Below are 22,874 nucleotides of genomic sequence, written 5' to 3'. Positions count from 1 at the left end.
GGTTCGAGCCCGTCACCATCAAATACAGAGGATGCGGAAAGGTCAGGGAATGACCACTGCATAATCCCGGAGCAATACGGCCTTAGTTGCTAATACTCCAAAAAACTAAATAACAACAACAACCTGTGGCAGTGTGTACATTGTGGAGGTTCATTACTTGATAACAGGAATAGACGGGTCAAATGAGTGTGGCCTATTCGGGCTCTGGCCAGGACTATCTCCCTTGTCTGTTTGTGCAGAAATTGGAGGCCCATAACTGTGGTACAGGTTTAATTTCAAGGAGCTTGTTATATATGTGTGTTTGCCACTGAAGTGTCCATTGTCCCTTACATATATTTCGTATATGCATTTTGTAATCACTGAATGGTACCAGAAAATTCACTGGAGTTGTGCTGGATGGATGCTTGGCAGCATCATCTGCAGTTTCATTTCCTGGTATTCCAATATGGCTTGGGATCCAACAGAATAAAAACTTTTGCCAATGATCTCTGAGGCGAATCAACTCTGATCTAATGAGCTGTAGTAATGGATGAGTAGGTGGGGAAATTCTTTAGCATTGCTAATAGGACACTTTGCGAGTCTATGTATATTATGCTCTTTTGGATTGAGAGATGGAAAATATTTTCCAGATCAAGTTTTATGGCATATAATTCAGTGGTGTGATACAGAAATGGAATATCACTGCTGCACCTGTTGCACTCCCCAACTTTGATCCATCAGTATATATTTTAGTGAAGTCAGGATAACGTTGTATATGTGCAATGTGCAGCTGTTGGATGCTGATACTCATTAAAGAGTGTTTTCCCCGTAGGTGGAAATAATTGTCATAAGGAGGCATGATGACTGTCCATGGATGAACGTGATCTATAGATTCTTAGTGGACTGTATTGAGTTGTATATTCCAGTTTTCTGCTAGATTATGGATCTATATAAGTGAAGCAAAGTGTAATGATCAGTCCCCCCCCCCAGGATGTTGCTGATAAGGCTCTGAGTATGTTCATTTTTTTTGACAAACTGTCCAGAGATGTTCAATGTGTTTTTGACTTGCTATCAAAAATTATGCCAAGAAGACGAATACTATTTGCTATTAAAATAGAATGGTTATCTAATTGTAGTTCAGGATCAGGATGCATTTTTCGTATGGTAAAGAAGTGAATGGCAATAGATTTCTGGCCAGATTTGGATGACACAAAATTGTTACATTTTGTGTCATCCAAATCTGGATCCCATTTATTAATATCTGCAATTGTGTCTCAATATAATCCATGTTTTGATAATGACAGTAGGTTTTGAGATCATCGGCATAAAGGTATGCGTCCATTATTTTTGGGATGACTTCAGGTAAGTGATTCATTCTAATTGCAAACAGAGTGGTGCTGAGAACGGACCCTTGTGGTATTCCTTCTTCTTGGACAAAGCTTTTGCAGAGAGAGAGAGAGAGAGAGTTCCCTGGTAACAAATCTGAAAGGATCTTTATTGTAGGAAATTTTGGATGAAATATGGAAAATTTCCTCTCAGGCCAAGAGAATATAGATCCTTTAAGATGCTGAAACACCATGTGATGCCAAAGGCTTTCTCAGTATCCAGACAGACCATAATGAGATGCTCCTTTTTTATGAATGCATTTCACTTACCAGCTTCGGCTTTAATCATAAGGTCCAATGATGATCGATTTTTTATAAATCCAAATTTATCGTTGTCGATCAAATTTTGGGAGTCAAGATACCAAGTCAGATGGCGATGAATTATTTTTTCAAGGGTTTGTTCAGACAGCTGGAAAGTGAAATTGGTCTGCAGTTATGAGGAACAGAATAGTCTTTACCAGGTTTTGGGATAGCCAGTATGTAGGAATGATGCCAGGAGCTTGGGAATGTATGTACAGTGAAGATTCAATTGAAGAAGATCAGCAGTGACAAGTGTGATTTTTGTTCTAAATTTTTGAGCATTACATAAAATATCCCATCAGGGCCAACGGCACTGTTTCTTGTGTTGGTAAGAGCATGCTGCAGTTCAGTCATGGTGAATGGTTGATTACAGCCGCTCCCCAGCTTATGTAATACTCGACACTTAAAGAAATTCAACTTTACATTAAGTTTTTGTTGGCCGGTGCAAACTTAAAAAAATTGTGGAAACGTATTTTGCATTCCGTAGGAATAAATGGAGGTATCGTGAAAATATCATAATGTGAACCCAATAACACATTGTTTTTTTTGGTAATTCATTCTAAGACCTTGGAAGTTGAAATTTTTGATTTATTATTTATTTATTTATATCTCTAAAAGGATTTATATCTCTATAAATTTATAGAGTATTAATTTATAAATCTATAGATTTATAAAAATTTATATCTCTAAATTTTATAATGGAAATTAAAGTACATTTTCATCGTTATCTTATGTTGCGTTATAAGAATCAATTTTGAATGCGGTTGTGATATTTTTCTAAAACACATTTTTGGAGGTCACTACCATAAAACAAAATAGGAGAGCCCTAGTAAACTCAATCTTATTGCATTTGAGATAACACCAATAACTGGAATTCTGTGGGTTTTTACATTACGGTATTATGGTGAAATGAGTTCCCCTTCGCTGAAATCTTCAATCATATAAAAAACAAATAAATTTTCAGAATCTTCTCTTCATTCCTATTTACTTATTACAATGGTGAAGGGAAAGGGACCAATAGAAACTGCAAGTGCTGGCAGTGCAAGAAATGAAACAAAATTGATTCAGAAATAGGACAAAGCAGGACAAAGGAAATAGGACGAAGCAGGACAAAGTTTGTCATGTATTCCACAGAATCAGGTCTCGTTGCTTCAAAAGTGAATACTATTTTAAAGGACAGTACATGTATAAAAGAACATGTTAAAGGATCAACACATTTAAGATCAACAGTGATCACAAAACAGCATTCAGGTGCTATATCGAAGATGGAAAAGCTATTAATAATATTGGGTGGAAAATCAGATTCAGAGGCAAGTGTTCCCGAGTCCAATGGCCATTCAAAGCAAAAGCAAAAAGTATTTATGAAGATATTAAGGATAAGCACGGCGAATCCGAAGCCAAGTTCGTGGCAAGCAATGGGTGGTTTAATAGGTTCAAGCATTGAACTGGTTTCCAAAACATTAAAGTATGCAGTGAAGTTGCCAGTGGCGATTCTGCAGCTGCACAGAAATTTTGTGATGTTGGAAAAAACCTCTTCAATATCACCACAGCCCTCAACTTCGGCAGTGTCATGCTTATCAGCTATAGAGTTAATTCTGGCAATGATGCTTGAAAGATAAAACTTGCTGATGTTATACCTGTCTTCTTTCTCTTTTTGTAATTTTATAATTTTGAAATTTTTGTAATTTTGTACACTTTTGCAATTTTTCCTGCGCATGAGATAAAAAAATTGAATCAATAATTCTGTTTACATGTTCATCGAACATTTCTTTTTTGCTTCAATTAAATTTGCAAGTGCTGCATAAGCATTTAGGAAAATTCCGACTTAGCATTAGCATTAGTAGAGGCATTTTATGCAAGAAAGCAAGCTTATGCAGCATCAGCCAAAAAAAAATAAATAAAATAAATATAAAATAACCACTTCCACTTCACCCCTCTGTTCATTCGAAATACCTGACCAGCTGAGCCTTAAACTTATTTAGGCTATCAACTTCCACGACAAGGGATGGAAGTCTGTTCCACCAACCAACCAACCACCCTGTGGCTAAAGGCAAATTTCCACACGTCTATCCTACACATCTGTCTTTCCTCAATTTGAATTTATGTCCTCTCAGGTGATTATTCTGAGCAAGAGGAAGAATCCCATCAGCATTGAGCATGCTCAAACCATTCAAGGCTTTATACACCTCTATCGGATCACCTCGCTGGTGCCTAGTCTCCAGACACTGTAATTTGCAAAATTTAAGCCTTTCTTCGTAAGAGCACCCCTTTGTTCCATTCACTAATCTTGTTGCCCTTCTCTGTACTCATTCCAGCAGCTCTACATCCTTCTTAAAATGAGGCCTCCAGGCCTGTATACAATACTCTAGGTGTGGCCTGACCATTGCCTTATACAAGGGAATAATCACTTCCTTATCCCTGCTAGAAAAATTCCAATATATCGTTGACAATACACCATGAGCTACTCTTGCAGCCCGTCTGCGCTGCTCAGAGAACTTCATATCTGCCTGCACAACCACCCCCAGGTCCCTTTCATTCTCTACCAATGTCATTGTAGTACCACAGAGTTGATACATTGCTCTGGGGTTGCTGTTTCCCATATGTAGTACTTTACATTGTTGCTATGGGTGAGCGGACGCGCTTAGACAGGGCTCCTCAGTTAAGTGGTTTACTTTTGGATAGTGCTTTTAAATATTTGATTTATTTAGATATTGTTGGATTATTTTGTTATAGGTTTTCCTGTAACTGTTTGATTTTAATAATATTATAGATATAATTTTTTAAAGTTACTTTCATTGATATTTATTTAATTTTATAATGGTAGTTACGAGATCTGCCTTAAACACGTCAGAGGGTATCGTGACTCACACGGAAATAGCAGATGGCGATTTACGGGTGAGTCATGATTTAATCCGTTGTGGAACCTGTGGAATGTTTTTCAAGGTCGACCTGGTGACTAATCCTACCTCACCTGGGGATTCTTTTCTTTGTGATCGATGTAAGAAGTGCAGCGATCTTAAATTACATTTGGTGCACTGATGGAACAATTTAAGTCCCTGAAAAAACGAGTGCTTGTCCTCGAAAATAATGCATCTGGGAGCTCATCAGGAACTCAACTCCAGCAATCTACCAAGTGATGCACACCCGATTCAAGCCTCAAAACAGAAAAACCAAGTTCAAACTACTCTGGTTAAAAAGGACATTGTTTTATTAGGAGACTCCATTGTCAGGGAAATGGGGAATATTTTTTGTAATAAAGATAGGTGGAGCAGAACCAGGGTATGTCTGCCGGGAGCAACTATTGATGATGTCACCAACAGATTGTCAGATTTTAAAGGGGGTAAAGAAAATATTATTCATGTGGGGACAAATAATATTAAACGTACACGATCTGACGATTTGTTGGAAAAATACAGGACCATGCTGAGGAAATGTTGCGAGCTAGGCCATAATGTCTATGTGTCTGCAATTCTGCCCAGACACAATAGGAGGGATTATATGTTAAGAGCCTTGTGGATTAACTCAAGACTTGAAGGAATCTGCAAGGCTTTAGGGGATAAATTTCTATCAGCATGGCCCACACTTCACTTGTAGGTAGAAGGAATCTGTTTTGTAGAGACGGGATACACTTAAACAAAGGTGGTGCAAAGGTTTTTGCCAGTATTATTGAGGATACCTTAAAGGTTCAGGGAAACTGCTAGTTAGGGGGGATGTGGGTAATACTGACACGCGTTTATCTGATAATATTGGTCAATGTAACTCATGCACATACCTTAAGAGTTCTTATCTGTTACCCCAATTGGACGTATTATCTAGATGTTCTGGGGGCAAAGACGTTTCACGTGAACGGGTAGCTAATATCAGGGAAGAGAGCCTAAAAAACTTCAAGGGTTGTGTTAGGGTTGTTAAATATACAAGAACAGTAAATCTTAATTGTTTATACAGTAACGTTAGAAGTGTCGTCAATAAAATGAGCGAATTCGAACTGCTGGTTAAAACAAGTAACGCGGACATAATAGGGCTTATAGAGACGTGGTGCCACCGGGAAATTGGGGATGATGAGTTTCAGTACGGCTTGTATAATGTATTTAGGAAGGATAGGTTAGATAGAAGGGGTGGTGGGGTAATGCTTCTTATCAGAAGCAGCCTGAGTGCGACGATAGCTTTCCTGGATTCAGACATTTCACATGCTAGAGTCTGTATGGTGTGAGATAGTTGGAAACAGGTATAACGCGAGTAGGAGTAATCTACAGACCAGGTGATTGTGAAGATTATGACAAAAGCCTCTACATGCAAATGGAATGGGCAAGTAAGCGTCAATGTCTTATTATGGGCGATTTCAATTTGCCTCTAATTGATTGGAGTAAATGGGAAGTAAACTCGACATGGGGAACAAAATTTTTAAATCAACTAGATGACTGTTATTTGTATCAACATGTCATGGAAAGTACTAGAGAAAACAATATCTCAGACCTCATCATCACACATGAATCAGATGACATAACAGGGCTGACAGTAGAGGAACCAGTAGCAGGAAGTGATCACGGAGTTCTACGGTGGATGATGACGAGAGAGGTAGCAGTAGTTAAAGGCAAAGGAATGGGTTTTAATTTCAGAAAAGGAAATTACGATGCCTTAAGGTACTACACGGCCTCTATTAACTGGGTAGATATCGCGCAGAGAATGAATACAATTGAACTGTGGTACGCTTTTAAAACATTAATCACAGATGCCTTGAATGCGTATATACCATTAAAAAAAATACTCCATGAGAAGGGTTCCAAGTTGGATGAATAGTGAATTTGGCGCATTACTTGAGCAGAAAAAGGTGGCATGGAAAGGTTACAGAGCAATAAAAAGTACTGAAGCCTATAACAGCTACAAGGTGTGATGTGTAATAGAGCCACAGAAAAGGTTCGACAGGCAAAGGCAGTTTATGAGAAATCACTAGCAAACAGAGCAAAGAGGGGGGGATAAAGAATTCTTCACATATATAAATGCCAAGAAGAGCAGGACAAACCAGATCGGACCTTTACGTAAGGGAAATGGGATAGTAATAAATACACCAGCTGCCATTGCAGATGAACTCAACAGTTATTTTGTATCGATATTTACAAATGAAAACCCTTTTGTGGCAATGGGAAATTGTGGGAGCAAAGTTAAAAAATATGTAATTAATGATATTGAAATTTCACAAGATTATTTAATGAAAAAACTTTCGAGCCTACAGACCAGTAAGGCTCCTGGAGTTGATGGAATATACCCTATAATCTTAAGAGAGAGGCGGCAAGCGAGTGCATTGAACCATTGAGGCTAATTATGCAGGCATCACTAGACTCTGGGGAGATTCCCTTGGATTGGAAAAGTGCAAATGTATCTCCCATACATAAGGGTGGCTCTAAAAGTGAAGTTGGAAATTATCGACCTGTCAGTCTGACTTCAGTAGTAGGGAAAATCATGGAGGCAATGATCAAGGGTGGAATTCAGGATCATTTGGATCGAATTGAAATTCTCAAGGATACTCAGCATGGTTTTGTAAAGGGAAAATCATGTTTAACAAATCTGGTTCGCTATTTCGAAAGGGTCACTCAGCTGGATTTAGGGAATAATTTCGACATTGTTTACTTAGATTTCAACAAAGCTTTTGACTCAGTCCCACATGAGCGGTTGCTTTATAAGATGGAACAGGTTGGATTTTCCCAGTGGAATCACTGGGAAAATCCTTAGATGGATAGAAGGATGGCTTCAGGGCAGGAGGCAGAGGGTTGTGATAAATGGCTATTCCTCAGATTGGGTTGATGTGAGAAGTGGGGTTCCCCAAGGGTCAGTATTAGGACCACTGTTGTTTTTAATTTGTATAAACGACATAGATGAAAGGATAGAGGGCGTGATGTCTAAATTTGCAGATGATGTTAAAATTGGTAGAGTAGTTAATGATCACTGTCAAGCTGAGCTTCTTCAGAGAGACCTAGATAGACTTCAGGAATGGTCAGAAACATAGCAGCTGTGCTTTAATCCAACAAAGTGTAAGGTATTACACCTGGGAAACAGTAATCCCAAAATAACTTATTCACTTGGTGGAGTTCAACTAAACCCAGTACTGGAGGAAAGGGACTTGGGTGTTAAGATACGGTCAGACATGAAATTCTCTGATCATTGTAAACTGGTTGCAAGGAAGGCCCATGGTGTCCTATCGATGATCTATCGAACTTTTGCAAGTAGAGATAGGGACGTGATAATCCCATTATATAAGGCTTATGTTAGAACACACTTGGAATACTGTATTCAAGTATGGAGACCGCACCTAAAGAAAGACATCGAGCTTCTTGAAAGGGTGCAAAGAAGGGTAACTCGCCTGGTGAGATCGGCAAAAGGGCGTCCTTATGATGAAAGACTTCGAATATGTGGGTTGCAGAGTTTGGAAACTAGACACCTTAGAGGAGATTTGATTGAGGTGTTTAAGGCTCTGAGAGGCATCAGTAAAATGAATGAGGACAAAATTTTCAAGATTATAAATAATGCTAGAACTAGGGGACATAAATTCAAGTTACGGGAGGAAATGTTTAGATTGGACTGCAGGAAGTTTTATTTTAGCCAGCGAGTTATAAATTACTGGAATAAGTTGCCTTCATGGGTGGTAGAGGCCGACAGTTTGGGGAAATTCAAAAGTCATCTGGATAGTACTTTGGGGTAAGGGAAGCGCATAGGATGATAGGTTTAATTCCTTTTTATTTATTTTTTATTTTATTTTTCTTATTTATTAATTATTATTAATTAGTTATTTATTTTATTTATCTATTTATTTATTTATTTTTATCATTGTTTTGTTCGGATTTTTTTTTGGCTGGTGCAGCATAAGCCATAGGCTTTCTTGCATCATGCGGCCGTTACTAATACTAATACATTTGTCAAAGTTAAACTTCATATGCCACCTCTCAGCCCATCTGTTCAACCTTTCCAGATCCTGTTGCAGCAGCAGCATTGTGTCAATAGTGTCCTTGATAACCTTGCCAACCTTCGTATCATCTGCAAACTTGGACATTAAGCTTCATATACCATCATCAATATCATTTATAAATACAGAAAACAATAATGGACCCAAAACTGAGCCGAGGGACTCCACTAATAACATTAGTCCACGACGAGCAGTGTCCATTGATTACCACTCTCTGTCTTCTCTCCCTCAACCACCCCTTTATCCATAGCAGCAATTTGCCTCCAATGCCACACTGCTCCAATTTGTGCAGCAGTCTTCCATGCGCAACAGTATCAAAAGCCTTTCTAAGATCCAAGTATATAATATCAAATTTATTCCCTGCATTCAGTTCTTTTGTGACTGCATCATAGTATCCAATCAAATTGGTCAGGCAAGACTTCCCTTTAACAAAACCATGCTGTGTCCGAGCTATAACTGAAGTCTTGTCTAGATGATCCTGCAGTGCTTCTTTAACCAGTGCCTCCATTAATTTTCCGGGAACAGAAGTTAAACTCACAGGTCTATAATTACTTGTGTCAGCCTTTGATCCTCCTTTGTGAATTGGGGTCACATTTGCACATCTCCAGTCCATGGGTACCTCCCCTGAGTCCAAGGAAGCTCTCATAATTATGGCTAAAGGTTTGCTTACTTCCTTTACTGCCACCTTTAATATAACTGGATAGATCCCATCCATCCCAGGTGCCTTTCTTGTGTTTATCTTCAACAATTTCTCCACTTTACTCTCAGTTATTACAAGATTCTCTAGCTTACTGCCAGAGCTGAATACACCTCTGGCATTCCCCTCGCTGAATAACTCCTCATGTGTGAATGTCGATGCAAAATATTCATTTAGTTTGTTAGCTACCTGAGCAGGATCATCAACAGTTGAGCCATCGATGTCAAGTGGACCAATCTGATTCATCTCCTTCCTTCTAGAGTTTACATAAGTAAAGAACTCTTTGCTGTTTTTTTTTTTTTGCATCCCTTGCCAAAGATTTCTCGTAATCTGCCTTTGCCTGCTTAACCTCCTTTGTAACTTGGTTACAGATCAACTTGTATCCATCATAATCTTCTGTGTCACGTGTTAATTTGTATGTATCCCATGCATTTTTCTTCTCTGCCATATGTCTCATTAGTTCATCTGACATCCATTTAGGCCTAAACCTTGAACAATATTTCTTAGTTGGTATGTAAAGCCTAATAGCTTCCAAGGTAAGTTCTCTGAATGCTTCCCATTTTGAATTTGCTGTTGGTAACATCATCAGTTGGTCCCACTGTATAGAATTTAAATACCGTCTCAGTCCATCGCAGTCGCCTTTACGAAAGCAATATTCCTTCTCTTTACCCCTAATGGTAGTTACCTCTTTGAGTAAATCCCACTTCAGCACACTGTGATCACTGCCACCTAGTGGTTCATTTATCTGCAGATTCTTAATGCATGAAGAATCACTACTGATAATCAAATCAAGAGTAATACTCCCTCTAGTTGCCTCCCGAACATGCTGATGCAGAAAACAATCATCCAATAAATCCACAAAAGCCTTGCCAGTGTGTGAGTGACCAACCCATCAATTCCAGTCAATATCTGGGAAATTAAAATCCCCCATTATAAGACTCTCTGATTTACTTGCCCACTCTATTTCCCTGTACAATTTCTTATTATACTCATCAGAGTCATTAGGCCTATAGCACACTCCTACTCTCAATTTTGATCTCCCAATGCTTATGTCACACCAAACTGACTTGACACTGCACTGTCCAGCGATGGACTTCACTTCCTTGGATTTTATGTATTTCTTAACTAATAGCATAACCCCTCCTCCCTTCCTATCCTGCCTATCCTTTCTGTAGACGTTGTCCCCAAATTCCAGTTCTGCATTCCTTATATCTGTGTGACCTCACGTCTCTGAAATTCCAACAATATCTGCCTTTGATGTTTTGAGCAATAACTCAAATTCATCAAATTTATTTACTAAACTCCTAGCATTGGTGTACACACAAGTATACATGCATCTGTTCTTTTTCTTAGCTACCCTAACACAACCCATGTGTTTACTTGTACCCCAATGATTCCCAGCAGTCTCTGAAATATCCTGCATCTTATTTTCCAGGCTGCTGCTCAATTAATAGAAGCAGTGCAAGAATCATTTTCACCTCTGCCAGTGGCCACTGTTAATCTATTAGTCCTTGTATCCCCCCAATCTAGCAGTTTTCCGAAACACCTAACACTGCCGCGATAGCATCAGCAAACATTCTTGCACCCTTTCTATTTAAGTGTATCCCATCCCTGTAGAATCGGTCTCTCCTGTTAACAAGTACAGACCAGGCTGAAAAAAATTCTACCCCTTGAGCCTTGCACAATCTTTCCAGGGCCGAATTGATCGACAGGGCTCTCATCATATACTCTATTAGTCTCTATTAATAAGTCTCTCCAATCAGGAGACTTACTAATAGATGTCTCTATTAGTAAGTCTCCTGATTGGAGATGTTTAACTATTTGTAGTGAACCCGCAGCATTTTCTAGGCATCTCTGGATGATGAAAGGGGAGAGCTTGCTCACAGGTTGGGATGACAAAGCATGTATTATGAGGAAAGCTAGAGATTCCTGCTTCCTTGTGTCCTTTTTAAGTCTCTTTGAAAGACAGAAGTCATGGTCGGTGTCAATGTCATGTTGACAGCTCTTTGGCTCTAAATGAGGAAATACAACAGTTTCCATTTCTGCTCCTTTTAGCCCTAAAGGATGGAGTTTCCCACAGGTTATCGGCCCCGCCACGTGGAGGCAGGAGCTGTGCCACCAGTGACCAAGTGGTTATTGAAGTTAGTAGAGTGGTTAGTATTTGATATGAAGACTAAGAAAAGAAAGGTGGATTCCCTTTCTGGGCTGACTTTGCAAGCACAGAACATTTTGATGTGAACAAAAGAGGAGAAAACCGCACAAGAAAAGAAATAAAACTATATTGTTTTCAAGGAGAACTCTACAAATCGCACAGAGAAAAATGCTTGGCACTTTGGGCCAATGGTGATGGGATTCTTCCTCTTTCCCAGATTATTTGCTTGAGGGGACATGTGTTGTTTGGTTTTTAGGAGCATTAGCAACTAAGGCCATATTGCTCCGGGATATGCAGTGGTCATTCCCTGACCTTTCTGCATCCTTCATATTTGGTGGTGATGGGCTCGAAACCCGGTCTAATCAAGAAGCATGTGCTATGCACTGCTGCTCCTTCCCACCTGGCTACGGAGTCGCCTTGAGGGGACATAAATTCAAATTGAGGAATAGATGTGTGGAAATTTGCCTTTAGTCAGTGGGTGGTTGATTGCTGGAAAAAACTTCCATCTGCTGTTGTAGAAGGTGAGAGCTTAAATAGATTCAAGGCAGAACTAGACAACCATTTGGAGTTAATGGATGGGTGAAATGGAAAGGGGTTTTTTTTTTTGGCTGATGCTATATAAGTTTGCTTTCTTGCTTCATATGCCTCTACTAATGCTAAATCTCTGAAGTATAACATGTAATATTCTGCAATAAAATAATTTTCAACAAACTATTTTCAGCTCACTAAATTAAAAATGAGTTTCTGGATTTCTTTAACAGTTTTTTTGCAGATTTTTTTAAAGTAAGAAGTGGCATTTTATTTCTCAGAAACTGCATACAGTAAACACCACAAAGGATAGATTTTTAGAATTTGCAAGCTCAAGTTATAAAACATTTTAATTGAAGAGAAAAACTCTTGTTCAGTGTTATCAATCACAAAGCTTGGTGAAAACACATAACACTTCCAAATTTTGTGTTGTACTATTTACAATATTTGGTTATTTTGGGAATGGAAACACAGTTCTGGTACCAGCATTTGAAAACATTACAATATGCAGATTGCTGTCACAATAGTGATTCATGGGGTATTAGTTGTGGCCTTGGTATAAGCATTCAAAAATATGTTTTTTTTTTTTTGGTTTTTAGGAGCATTAGCAACTAAGGCCATATTGCTCCGGGATATGCGGTGGTCATTCCCCGACCTTTCCACATCATCCGTATTTGGTGGTGACGGGCTCGAACCCCGGTCTAATCAAGAAGCGTGTGCTACGCACTGCTGCTCCTTCCCACCTGGCTACGGAGGCGCCTTCAAAAATATGTGCATGCATTCTTATAGATTTGTTTTTTGTTGCTGTCTTCACTTTGTTTCTAGTTGCAGTGTTTTTTTCATTATTGTGTCTTCATTTTGTTGTTAAAATGAATGCTTTACCAACATTTTTAAAGGTAGTGAGATTGCAATTTTTTCCAGAAGTTCATTAGAAGTGCAATTGGAGGTGTGCCCATTGCAAAATACCAAAGCCTATCCTAGTAGGCAGTTATTTCAAAGGAAACTAGCTTTGTCTGACCATCACATTTTGCATATGATATGGCAACTCCAAACAACAATTTTTACACAATATATGCATTCTAACTATGGACTGGTGATACACTACTACCAGTATCTGCAAGATTCATATTTTTCCAAGTTGCTGTAGGAACCCATTCAATTAAGAGGATCTGGATGCATTGTCCAAACTGATGAAACTATTTTAGTGCAGGTCAAATACCATCAAGTCCAAAACCTGAACAAAAGAAATTCATGGCTATTTGTTGGCTATGAGCCCAAGGAAAAGATCAACCATGCCTGATTCACCAAAGGAGAGATGCCAGCACTCTTAACACTACAGTTAACAGTGAATCATTCCATGTACTTCATTGATCCAGCAATGGAAGCTCACATCAATACAATCAAAGGATACTGGCACCAATTGAAGGCAAGTATAAAACGTGTTAATAGCATATATAAGGACCTTATTCCAAGTTATATCAATGAGTTTATGTGGAGGGATATGTATGGATGATGATTAATGTTGCTTATGAGAACATCAGTCTCCATATTGTTGAAAAAAAAAAAAAAAAAAAAAAAAAAACTTTATATTGCATTGTTTCTCACTTGCAATTTTTTAAATTTCATTTAACACCACATTTTTCTCATTTTATTCATCACTGCATTTTTAGGCATGCTAGCATATAAGCACTATGCTTATTGTCTTCACTATACTTGTCCATCCACATGTAATAACTTGGCTTTTAGTAGATGGATTTTCATAAAATATTATATTTGGGCCTTTTAAAAAGGTTTGTCAAGTCCATCCAAATTTTATTAAAACTGGCCCAGTAAAAATCTAACAATTATTATATCTTTGTCCATTAATCCACAATAATAACTTGACTCCCAATGGATGGATTTTAATTTTTAAAGAGATATTAATTTTAATGTCTTTAATTTAATTAACGAGAAACTGAAATTTAACAATACAGACTTACGTGTAGGTTTCATAATCTCCAGTATTGATGGCATCTATCAACTGTTCAGTTATCTTGATTATTTCCTGCTTTCGAGCTGAAATTAAAATAATAATACATACAGGGTCGAGATAATCATAGAATTTTATCATGATTTAGATCTAGCATTGTTATTCTAGTTATCATATATATTTTTGTTACTGTTTATGCAATTATATAAAATTCCTTTAGTAATAAAAGGCACACGCATGCACAGAGCAATCTTCTTTGCTAATTAACTCACCTCTCAGAAAGAGGTGCACATTAAACTAATTAAAGATACTAGAAATAACAGAATTGTTAAATGAGTAATTCAAAACCTTGGGCTCAGATAATACAAGGTTCCTTTCTAATACACAACTAGATTTGTCAATATTTTATACATGTTCTATAATCATCTGAATTCTGGATAAAAAAAAATAAGTTAAAAAAAAATCATATGACACAGTATTTAACAAACTTGGGGTCTGCAAAGGTATTTCAGGAATTCATGAAATGTCAAAAATTTATTATCAATATTTTAGGAATATGAGAATTCATAATACAAAAACAGTATTTATAGAATTAAAAAATTGGATAATTTTAGTGACACTTACGTTTTACTTGTATTTAATTTATGTATATTTTCAGTATTATTCAAGCTGCATGATAACCAATCAATCAAGAAATATGATACTCTTCCACATATAGATTTATTTATATATCTCTGTTTGACAATACAGTAACAGCAAAATTGAATACCACTCCAAAAAAAAAAAAAAAAAAATTAGATAACTTGACAAAAAAAAAAAAAAAAAAAAGTACATTTTTAACAAGTTGGTTGATTGGTTTGAAGACTTAAGATGTATCTGGCCAAAGTGCATCAATTCATTAGTTTTTATCATGTATTATTATAACAGTAAGATTCTTTATTAACTTAAATTAGAAACATTTATGATTTCGTACACATGACCAGAGGAATCTTATAATAATATGCACACAAATAAACAAAGAGAAATACAAAAGTAAGCTACATACACCACCATTCATCGAACAATATAGTCAGAAGGCATCTAGTTATATTATTTTACCAAAATAAGAATAATAAAATAAATAATAACAGATAAAAGCAAAAAAAAATAAGAAATGAAAAAAAAAAAAAAATGAAAATAAAATAAAGTACAAATTAAGCACAAAATAAATATCATCATAAAGTTAGGATCAGCATTGACATAGGAATAACACCATCAAGCTAAGACCAGTATTAACACAGTAAAAAAGGTGTCATCGCGATTTAGAACTGTTAACTGATCATAGATTCAGGTTAACGTTCATCAAGTTGCATGTGTGTCAAGGTCACACATGCAACTTGGGAAGTACATATATATATATTGATGCTATATAACCTCTGTAGATTTCGGTACAAGGAAGGGGTGCTGTGGAGGAGTCCTCCTGGCAACCTCCACCCCACTGTGTTACAAATGTTTATGTAATCATGTTTGGATAAGCACAAATGCAGGTATGTCTCTGTGGTCATCCAAACATGATTACATACACATTTGATATCTATATGCACACCTGTATCTATGAATATGTTCCATAAAAATCCCTGGTTGAATCTGCATGGTGTGGAGACTGAAAAATTCATGGTAATTCATAGGCGAGCTTTACTCACTCTCCCTGAAAATCCTTAACCACATCACTTACTGAAAAAGCCTTTTTTCCAACAAGATCTGAACCCAAAACTCATCAAATGAGTTGAAAATGAAACAAATTAATATACAGTTTTGGTTTTTTAAGATGAAACATTTAATATGGAACCTTTCCACCAAATATGAAAGAATTCCCTTTTTTAACATGCATTCGAGAAGAATACTATACTCAAAATTGTGCCTTAAATAAAGTTTTTCTGCTGACAGAAGTAAACTGCCACTACTGCTGCATCCTCATAGAAACAGTTCATGCCACAAATAAATATGTACATGTTTCCAAATTGTGCTTCACACAAACAGCATACTTTACACATTCACTATTTTCCATGCTTTAATATAGATCTGCATAAGATTTGTGAAATGATTTTGTATGAATAAGTTCTCATCTGAAAGGTACAATTATGACAATGTTTTGAACCCACTTTTGGATATACAGGGTGATTCACTACCAGTGCGACAAACTTGGAGGAGGTATAGGGGGCACAAAGACGAATCGGAATCGCATAGCATTGCAGGGTCCGAAATGCCTTCGTCATGCGGGAGGTCGCATGAACAAAGAAGCAAAGAACAGAAACGGCAACTCGTTAGTGTAACAGAAATCATTTTAATGACAAGTTTTATTGGCAAAAAACCATGCTACAGAAGGTGTTCGAAAGTTCGACCAGAAGCAGTCACACAGGCTTCACAGCGCCGCCGCATAGATTCCCTAACGTTCTGGAAGATTCCTGGTGTGTCTCGAATCTCCCCGGCAGATACAGAGATGCGAGCGACGAGGTCTTCAACTGAATCAATGGGGGTCTTGTACACCAATGTCTTCATTTGACCCCAGCAGAAGAAGTCCAGGCATGATAGGTCCGGCGATCTAGCAGGCCAATGAATTGGATCACCACGACCTATCCAATGCTGTCCAAATGTAACGTTTAGGTGTTGGCGGACGTCACTGGTGTAATGTGGGGGAGCCCCATCATGCTGGAACCACATTGAGCGGCGCAATGACTGAGGAACATGTGCTTCTTCAATAAGTTCGGGCAGGACTTGCTGTAGAAAGATCAAGTATGCCCTACCGTCCAGACGAGGGGACAGAAGGTACGGTCCAATGAGGTGGTCTCCAACAATGCAGGATCCAAAACATTGACAGAGAAACAGCGTTGAGTTGCACATGTTCGCGTACCATGGGGGTTCTCCAAAGCCCACAAATGGGCGCTAGGTTGATTGAAGGTTCCCTCTCTTGTGAAACTTGCCTCATCCGTGAACAATACGGATGCAGCAAATGCGCTGTCTGCCGCACTCTGTTGAAGAAACCAAGTAACAAAAGTCCTCCAGAGTGGATAATCTGCAGGCTCCAATGATTGGACGCATTGCAGATGGTATGAACTCATTTGGTTTGTTGACAGTATCCTCCACACAGTGGATTGGGAAATACCCAATCGTTGGTCTATTGCTCGAGTACTCGTACTCGGATTGCCTTCTGCAAGATGTAGGATATTCTCCTCGTTGTCTGGCATCCTTGTCATTCGCTCTTGATTTATGGTACCTCTCGTGAAACAACCAGTCTCATGTAACCTTCTGTGCACACGTGCAAAAATCGTATGATGAGGAGCACGCCTGTGCGGGAAACATTACTGGTACAAGCGCAGAGCGGCGTACCCGTTACAGTCTGCAGCTCCATACGCGAGGTGCATGTCGGCCAGTTCAACGTTTGAATACTCATCCATCCTACTGCCTCGGGAACTGGTTCGCAAATGCTGGTTTCCAGCGGGATCGCTGTTCACGCAATCCTCCCGTTCAACGTCCTCTACCACATGACGAAGGCATTTCGGACCCTGCAATGCTATGTGATTCCGATTCGTCTTTGTGTCCCCTACACTTCCTGCAAGTTTGTTGCACTGGTAGTGAATCACCCTGTATTTTTAAATCTAGAATTCAGGAACTCTTTTACAAATACTCTTCTGAAACAAACTGGCTGGTATCATTCCATCACCTGTAGAAAAATGAGTACAAAACTTTCACTAGCTTTCACTAAATGACCACATACTGAGTCTGTACACCAAGTCTGAATTTTCAGCTATAGCACAGTTACCATGCAACTGATGTAAACTGGAATTTTATTTCCAGTTGGAATAGGGGGGTTGTCCAATCATGAGTTCAAAGCAAACAAGCAGTGATGGTGACTGTAAAGTAAAAATAAAGCACAAATAAGTTTCTTTTAGATCTAAAAGAAGGAAAGATTGTTGTCACTATGAATTGGGAATCAAATGTGCCTCCTTTAATTTTGTTTGTTTTTACAAGAAAAAATTAAAGGTTTATATGAACAAGTAATAATCAATAAGATTTTCAATAATTTAGTTCAAGAGCTGGTTCTATCACTTTTGAAAATTCAATAACCTGCATGCTACTGGAAGATTATTATTATTAACATCTGTTTATTTCTACATCAGCAGCCTCCCGAGGAATAGCCTCGTTCGGCTAGAAGGGCGTATATTATGAATATTTGAATATGTGATTAGATTGTTTTTGTTTTTTTTTTTTTTTAACAAAAACCCCCAAACATGAGAGGTATTAGAACCTATAGTACTTAGTACTGTGCTTGGGTTGGACGTTGAGAAGACGAAAGAAGATATTTGTTGACATTAGACTTGAACTTCTGTAGACTGTAATTTTCAGGAAAGGTTGTGCCGAAAAATGGCAGTTGAATGAATAAACGAGGAAGATGAAAAGTTGGTTCAGTGAGTTTGAAGTTGGACAGTAAATGGATGTTGGCTGGTGGGGGCAAGTGTTTGGACACAGCTGTTCACTGTGTATAAATCGCAAATCCACCCTATCATGGAATATTGTTCCCACATCTGGGGCAGTGCCCCCAAAACTTCTCTCAGGCTTCTAGCTTCCATTCAGAAGAACAGTGGCCATAAATGTATCTGTAGAAAAGGCATACAGCAGAAACAGTACGTCTATGAGACAGCAAGTGAAGAGACTCTGTTAGAGATGAATCATTAATTAACCTAACAGCACTCTTCTGAATGGAATCTAGAAGCCTGAGAGAAGTTTTGGGGGCACTGCCCCAGATGTGGGAACAATATTCCATGATAGGGTGGATTTGCGATTTATACACAGTGAACAGCTGTTTTGAAGAAAAGTAACGCCAAGAGCAAAAGAGAAAACCAAGTTTTTTAGATGCAGAGGAAGCAATATTTATAATGTACTTGTGCCCAGAGAGATTAGAAGTCAGGGTAATACCCAAAAGAGATATATCATTTTGCCTAGAAATCAGAGTGTCACCAAAGATAAACATAGGAGCAGAAGAATTCTTTTTGCGAGGTAGTAGTAGTGGCATGTGATGCAAGAATGCAAGTGTATGAGCTCATGCAGCATCAGCCGAAAAAAAAAAAAAACACACCATTCCCTCCAAATGCCTGTCCAGTTCCTCCTTAAATTTATTTAACCTATCAACTTCCACAATGACAAGTTTGTTCCAGCAATTAACCATCCCACTGGCTAAAGGCAAATTTCCACACATCTATTCTACATCTGTCTTTTCTTAATTTGAATTTATGCCCCCCCCCCTTAAGTACATAATCTGAACAAGTGGAAGGATCCCATCAGAATTCAGTGTGCTCAACCCATTCAAGGCCTTATACACCTCAATCAGATCACTGTGCAGGTGCCTAGTCTCCAGCCACTGCAATTTGCAGATCTTAAGTCTCTCTTGGTAAGAGGATCTCTTCATTCCCCTCACCAATCTTCTTGCCCTTCTCTGTACATGCTCAAGCAAATCTACATCCTTCCTAAAATGAGACCTCCAGACCTGTACGCAGTACTCAAGGCGTGGCCTGACCATTGCCTTACACAGAGGGACAATCACCTGCTTTTTCCCTGCTAGCAAAATTCCTATATATCATTGACAAAACCCCATGACCTGCCCTGGCAGCCTGTCTGCATTACTCAGAAAACTTCATATCTGACTGCAGAATTACTCCCAGGTCTTTTTCATTTTCTACCAACTTAAGTGTAGTACCACACAGTTGGTACATTTCTCTGGGTTTACTTCTACCCATATGCAGTACTTTGCATTTGTCAAGGTTAAACTTAAGTTGCCACTTCTTAGCCCATCTGCCCAAATTATCTAGATCCTGTTGCAGTAGCACACTGCCATTACTAACGCTGCCAACCTTTGTATCATCTGCAAACTTCGACACTAAGCCTGATATACCTTCATCAATATCATTGATGAAGGTATATCAGGTATATAAGACAAGACAGAGTTTTAGAAGGATTGAAATCAACTAACTTGTCTTTGCACCACTGGAGATCGGCATTTAAGGAATTGGTAGCGGATATTCGAGAAGTTGAAGCTGATTTAGCAGGGCAAGGTTTCTCAAAATGGAAAGTGGAATGCAATGTGCTATCATCGGCAAAACTATGGATAGGATTTCCAGTCAAAGGAAGAAGGTCATTAATATACAAGAGGAAAAGAGTGGGGGATAAGAACTGAACCTTGAGGGACACCAGCGTTAGTGGAGAAGTTAGAGGACAGAGAGCCATCTACCATCATCCTCAATGAGCGATCAGAGAGAAAACTAGATAACCAATTACAAAAAGACAGTTGGCAAACCATAAGATGGAAGATTGTTTTGAAATATCAAGAGAAACTGCTTGTGTTTCACCAAACTTTTCCATTGATTTTGTCCATGAATGGGTAACATAAGCCAGAATATCACCAGTGGATCGACACTGATGGAATCCATACTGCGATCATTGATCAGACGGAAGGTTTCTAGGTAGTTTAAGAGTTGGCGGTTAATTGATTTCCCCATTACTTTAGAAAGAGTAGAAGTAATTGCAATGGGATGATAATTTGATGGGAGGGATTTGTCACCCTTTTTAGGAACTGGCTCGATATGAGCAAATTTACAAGCAGAAGGAAAAACACCTTTGGAATAAGAAAGTGAAAAAAGGGCAGCAAAGAACAGGAGTAAGTTCAGGAGCACAGGATTTGAGAACAAATGGAGAAATACCATCAGGACCGGGAGTTTTCTTAGCATCAAGATTCGTCAAAATCCTTCTGACATCCTTTTGATGGAAGATCACAGGAGGCATTGAATGGAGTGTGTTGGGAATAGTGGGAGGTGTTTTACCAAGATCATTGATACAGGAGTTGGAAGAAAAATGGGATGCTAGTAGGTCAGCTTTATCTTTGGCTGAAGTGACAACAGAACCATGTGCTTTTGACAGAGGTGGGAGCAGAGAAGGGCCAATAGCTTTGGCAAGAAGCAAGTTTTCTACTCTTAGCCTGTTCAACATCTAGTTTGGCCTGATTAATAAATGCTTTACAATTGTTGCGAGCTTTTGTGTAGGCAGAAAATGAAACTGAAGAATTGGAAACATTCTCCTGTCTTTTAGCCAGCCCCTGAGCCTCTCTTGCCATTAATTCAAGTTCATATAATAGCTTTTTTGTATGGTGAGGCTGCCAGGATTGGATTGAAATTACAAGAAAGCTTAACACATTTTAATTACAAATTAGCAAATATAAGCAATGGAGTTTCAGAACTGGGAAAGAGGTACAATAATAATAATAATAATAATAATAAAAACTCCAGTGAAAAACTCATGTTTATATGCTTCTTTCAGGGTGTCAAGTCTATAGTGCTTCGTGTTGCAGAAAGATGAGGCATCAATTCAAAGGGAGCTATATACGCTCTGATCATATTTGCTGGAAACACTGATCTAAGAGGTGCACAGATTCCTCTCCTTGATGATGGTTTTCCAGGATTTCATGCCAAGGTGTGCAGATTCCTCTCCTTGATGATGGTTTACCAGGTTTCATGCCAAGGTTTGCTTAGAGCATGCTCCAAGAGATGGTAAAAGGGTTACACATCTCCCTGTTTAGCCATCTCAGGAGCCAATATTCAACCCCAAGAAATTTCTTTAGTTGAGCAGAGGAGGTCCCTGACCAAAGCACAAATGTATAGAATGGTATGGGGGTCAAACTTCTTTGGACATATTCCAAGATCTTGTCTGACCAACCTGATTAGCTACTAAGGCATAGTAACAAAGGAAATGAATGCAAAAAATAACTTTGACATCATATAGTCAGATTTCAGTAATGCTGAAATCTGACTATATGCAAAGAAAAGCAGTAAAGATTAGGGAGGAAGTTACTGCTATGGATAACGGGATGGTTGAGTGGTAAAAGACAGACAGTGGTTATAAATGGGAACTTCTCTTCTTGGGCTAATGTTATTAGATGTGTCCCTCAAGATCCATTGCCGGGTCCTTTATGTTTTCATATTTATGAACAATATTGATGACGGCATACAAACTTACTGTCTAAGTCTGCAGATGATATATAGGTTGGCAGGGCAGTTGACTAGAATCAAAGTGTGCTACTGCAACAAGACCTAGAGAAATTAAGCAGGTGGGCTGAGAAGTGGTAATTGAGCTTGATAAATATAAAGTACTGCAGAGCAGCATCAGTAATTCCTGTCGGTGGAGAATGAAAGAGACTTAGGAATAATTGGAGATTTCAACTTGGTACTCAGACTTACTTGCCTGATAAAGTTGCATATAGAGATTCTTATAGTAACCCAGAGTCAGATCAAGTACAAGATGGGCATTGAGTTTGTGTGATGCAAGGTGACATGCAGAAGGAAGATGATAGTTGTGGTATGTTGCAGACCATTGATTCTGAAAACTATGGAAAAAAATCCCTATAGGCAACTTGAATGGGTGGCTAAGTGGGACTGCCTCATTATGAGTGACTTCACTCTACCTCTCATAGAATGGAATTATGAATGGGCAATATGGCATGAGGCAAACAGATGTTTGAGCCATCCGGATGATTATTTATTCCAACATGTCCAAACGTGTCACAGAAATCTCTGTGGCCAAGGGAAAAATGAAGAGAAGAAATTAAAATGGATTGAGGTATTTCTTGGACTCTATGACTGGAGAGACAACTATAAACTGTTGGATATAATTTCATTTAGGGAAGCATTCAAGTGATTTATCCTGGAACTATTAATGCATTTGTTCCAGTGAAGAAGTTCTGCAAAAGAAAGATACACAAGTGGATAACCAGAGAGAAAGAGGTTAAGTATTTAACTAGGCTAAAGAAAAATAATGGGATAGTCACAGACTACCACAAGATGCTGATTTACATGAGTACTATAAATGTATACATAACAAAACCACTA

The 22,874-nt window shown here is 38.4% G+C and overlaps 1 protein-coding gene across 6 annotated transcripts in view; it reads right to left on the bottom strand.

The window, feature by feature from the left end:
* LOC150083775 (calcium/calmodulin-dependent protein kinase type II alpha chain) overlaps window positions 1–22,874 on the bottom strand; it is a 740,997-nt gene that overhangs the window by 87,576 nt on the left and 630,547 nt on the right. For all 6 annotated transcript variants that reach the window (XM_090378214.1, XM_090378218.1, XM_090378216.1 and 3 more), the window contains one exon: window positions 13,976–14,051. In XM_090378214.1, coding sequence (XP_090234340.1) covers window positions 13,976–14,051 — 76 coding nt within the window. The remainder of the gene's footprint in view (window positions 1–13,975; window positions 14,052–22,874) is intronic.

The sequence above is a fragment of the Mastigoproctus giganteus genome, chromosome 7 (assembly GCF_048544385.1).
Source record: "Mastigoproctus giganteus isolate SK-2022 chromosome 7, ASM4854438v1, whole genome shotgun sequence".
NCBI lineage: Eukaryota > Metazoa > Arthropoda > Arachnida > Uropygi > Thelyphonidae > Mastigoproctus > Mastigoproctus giganteus.
The sequence above is the reverse complement of the archived record's forward strand: the minus strand, read 5'-3'. Positions and strand labels throughout refer to the sequence as shown.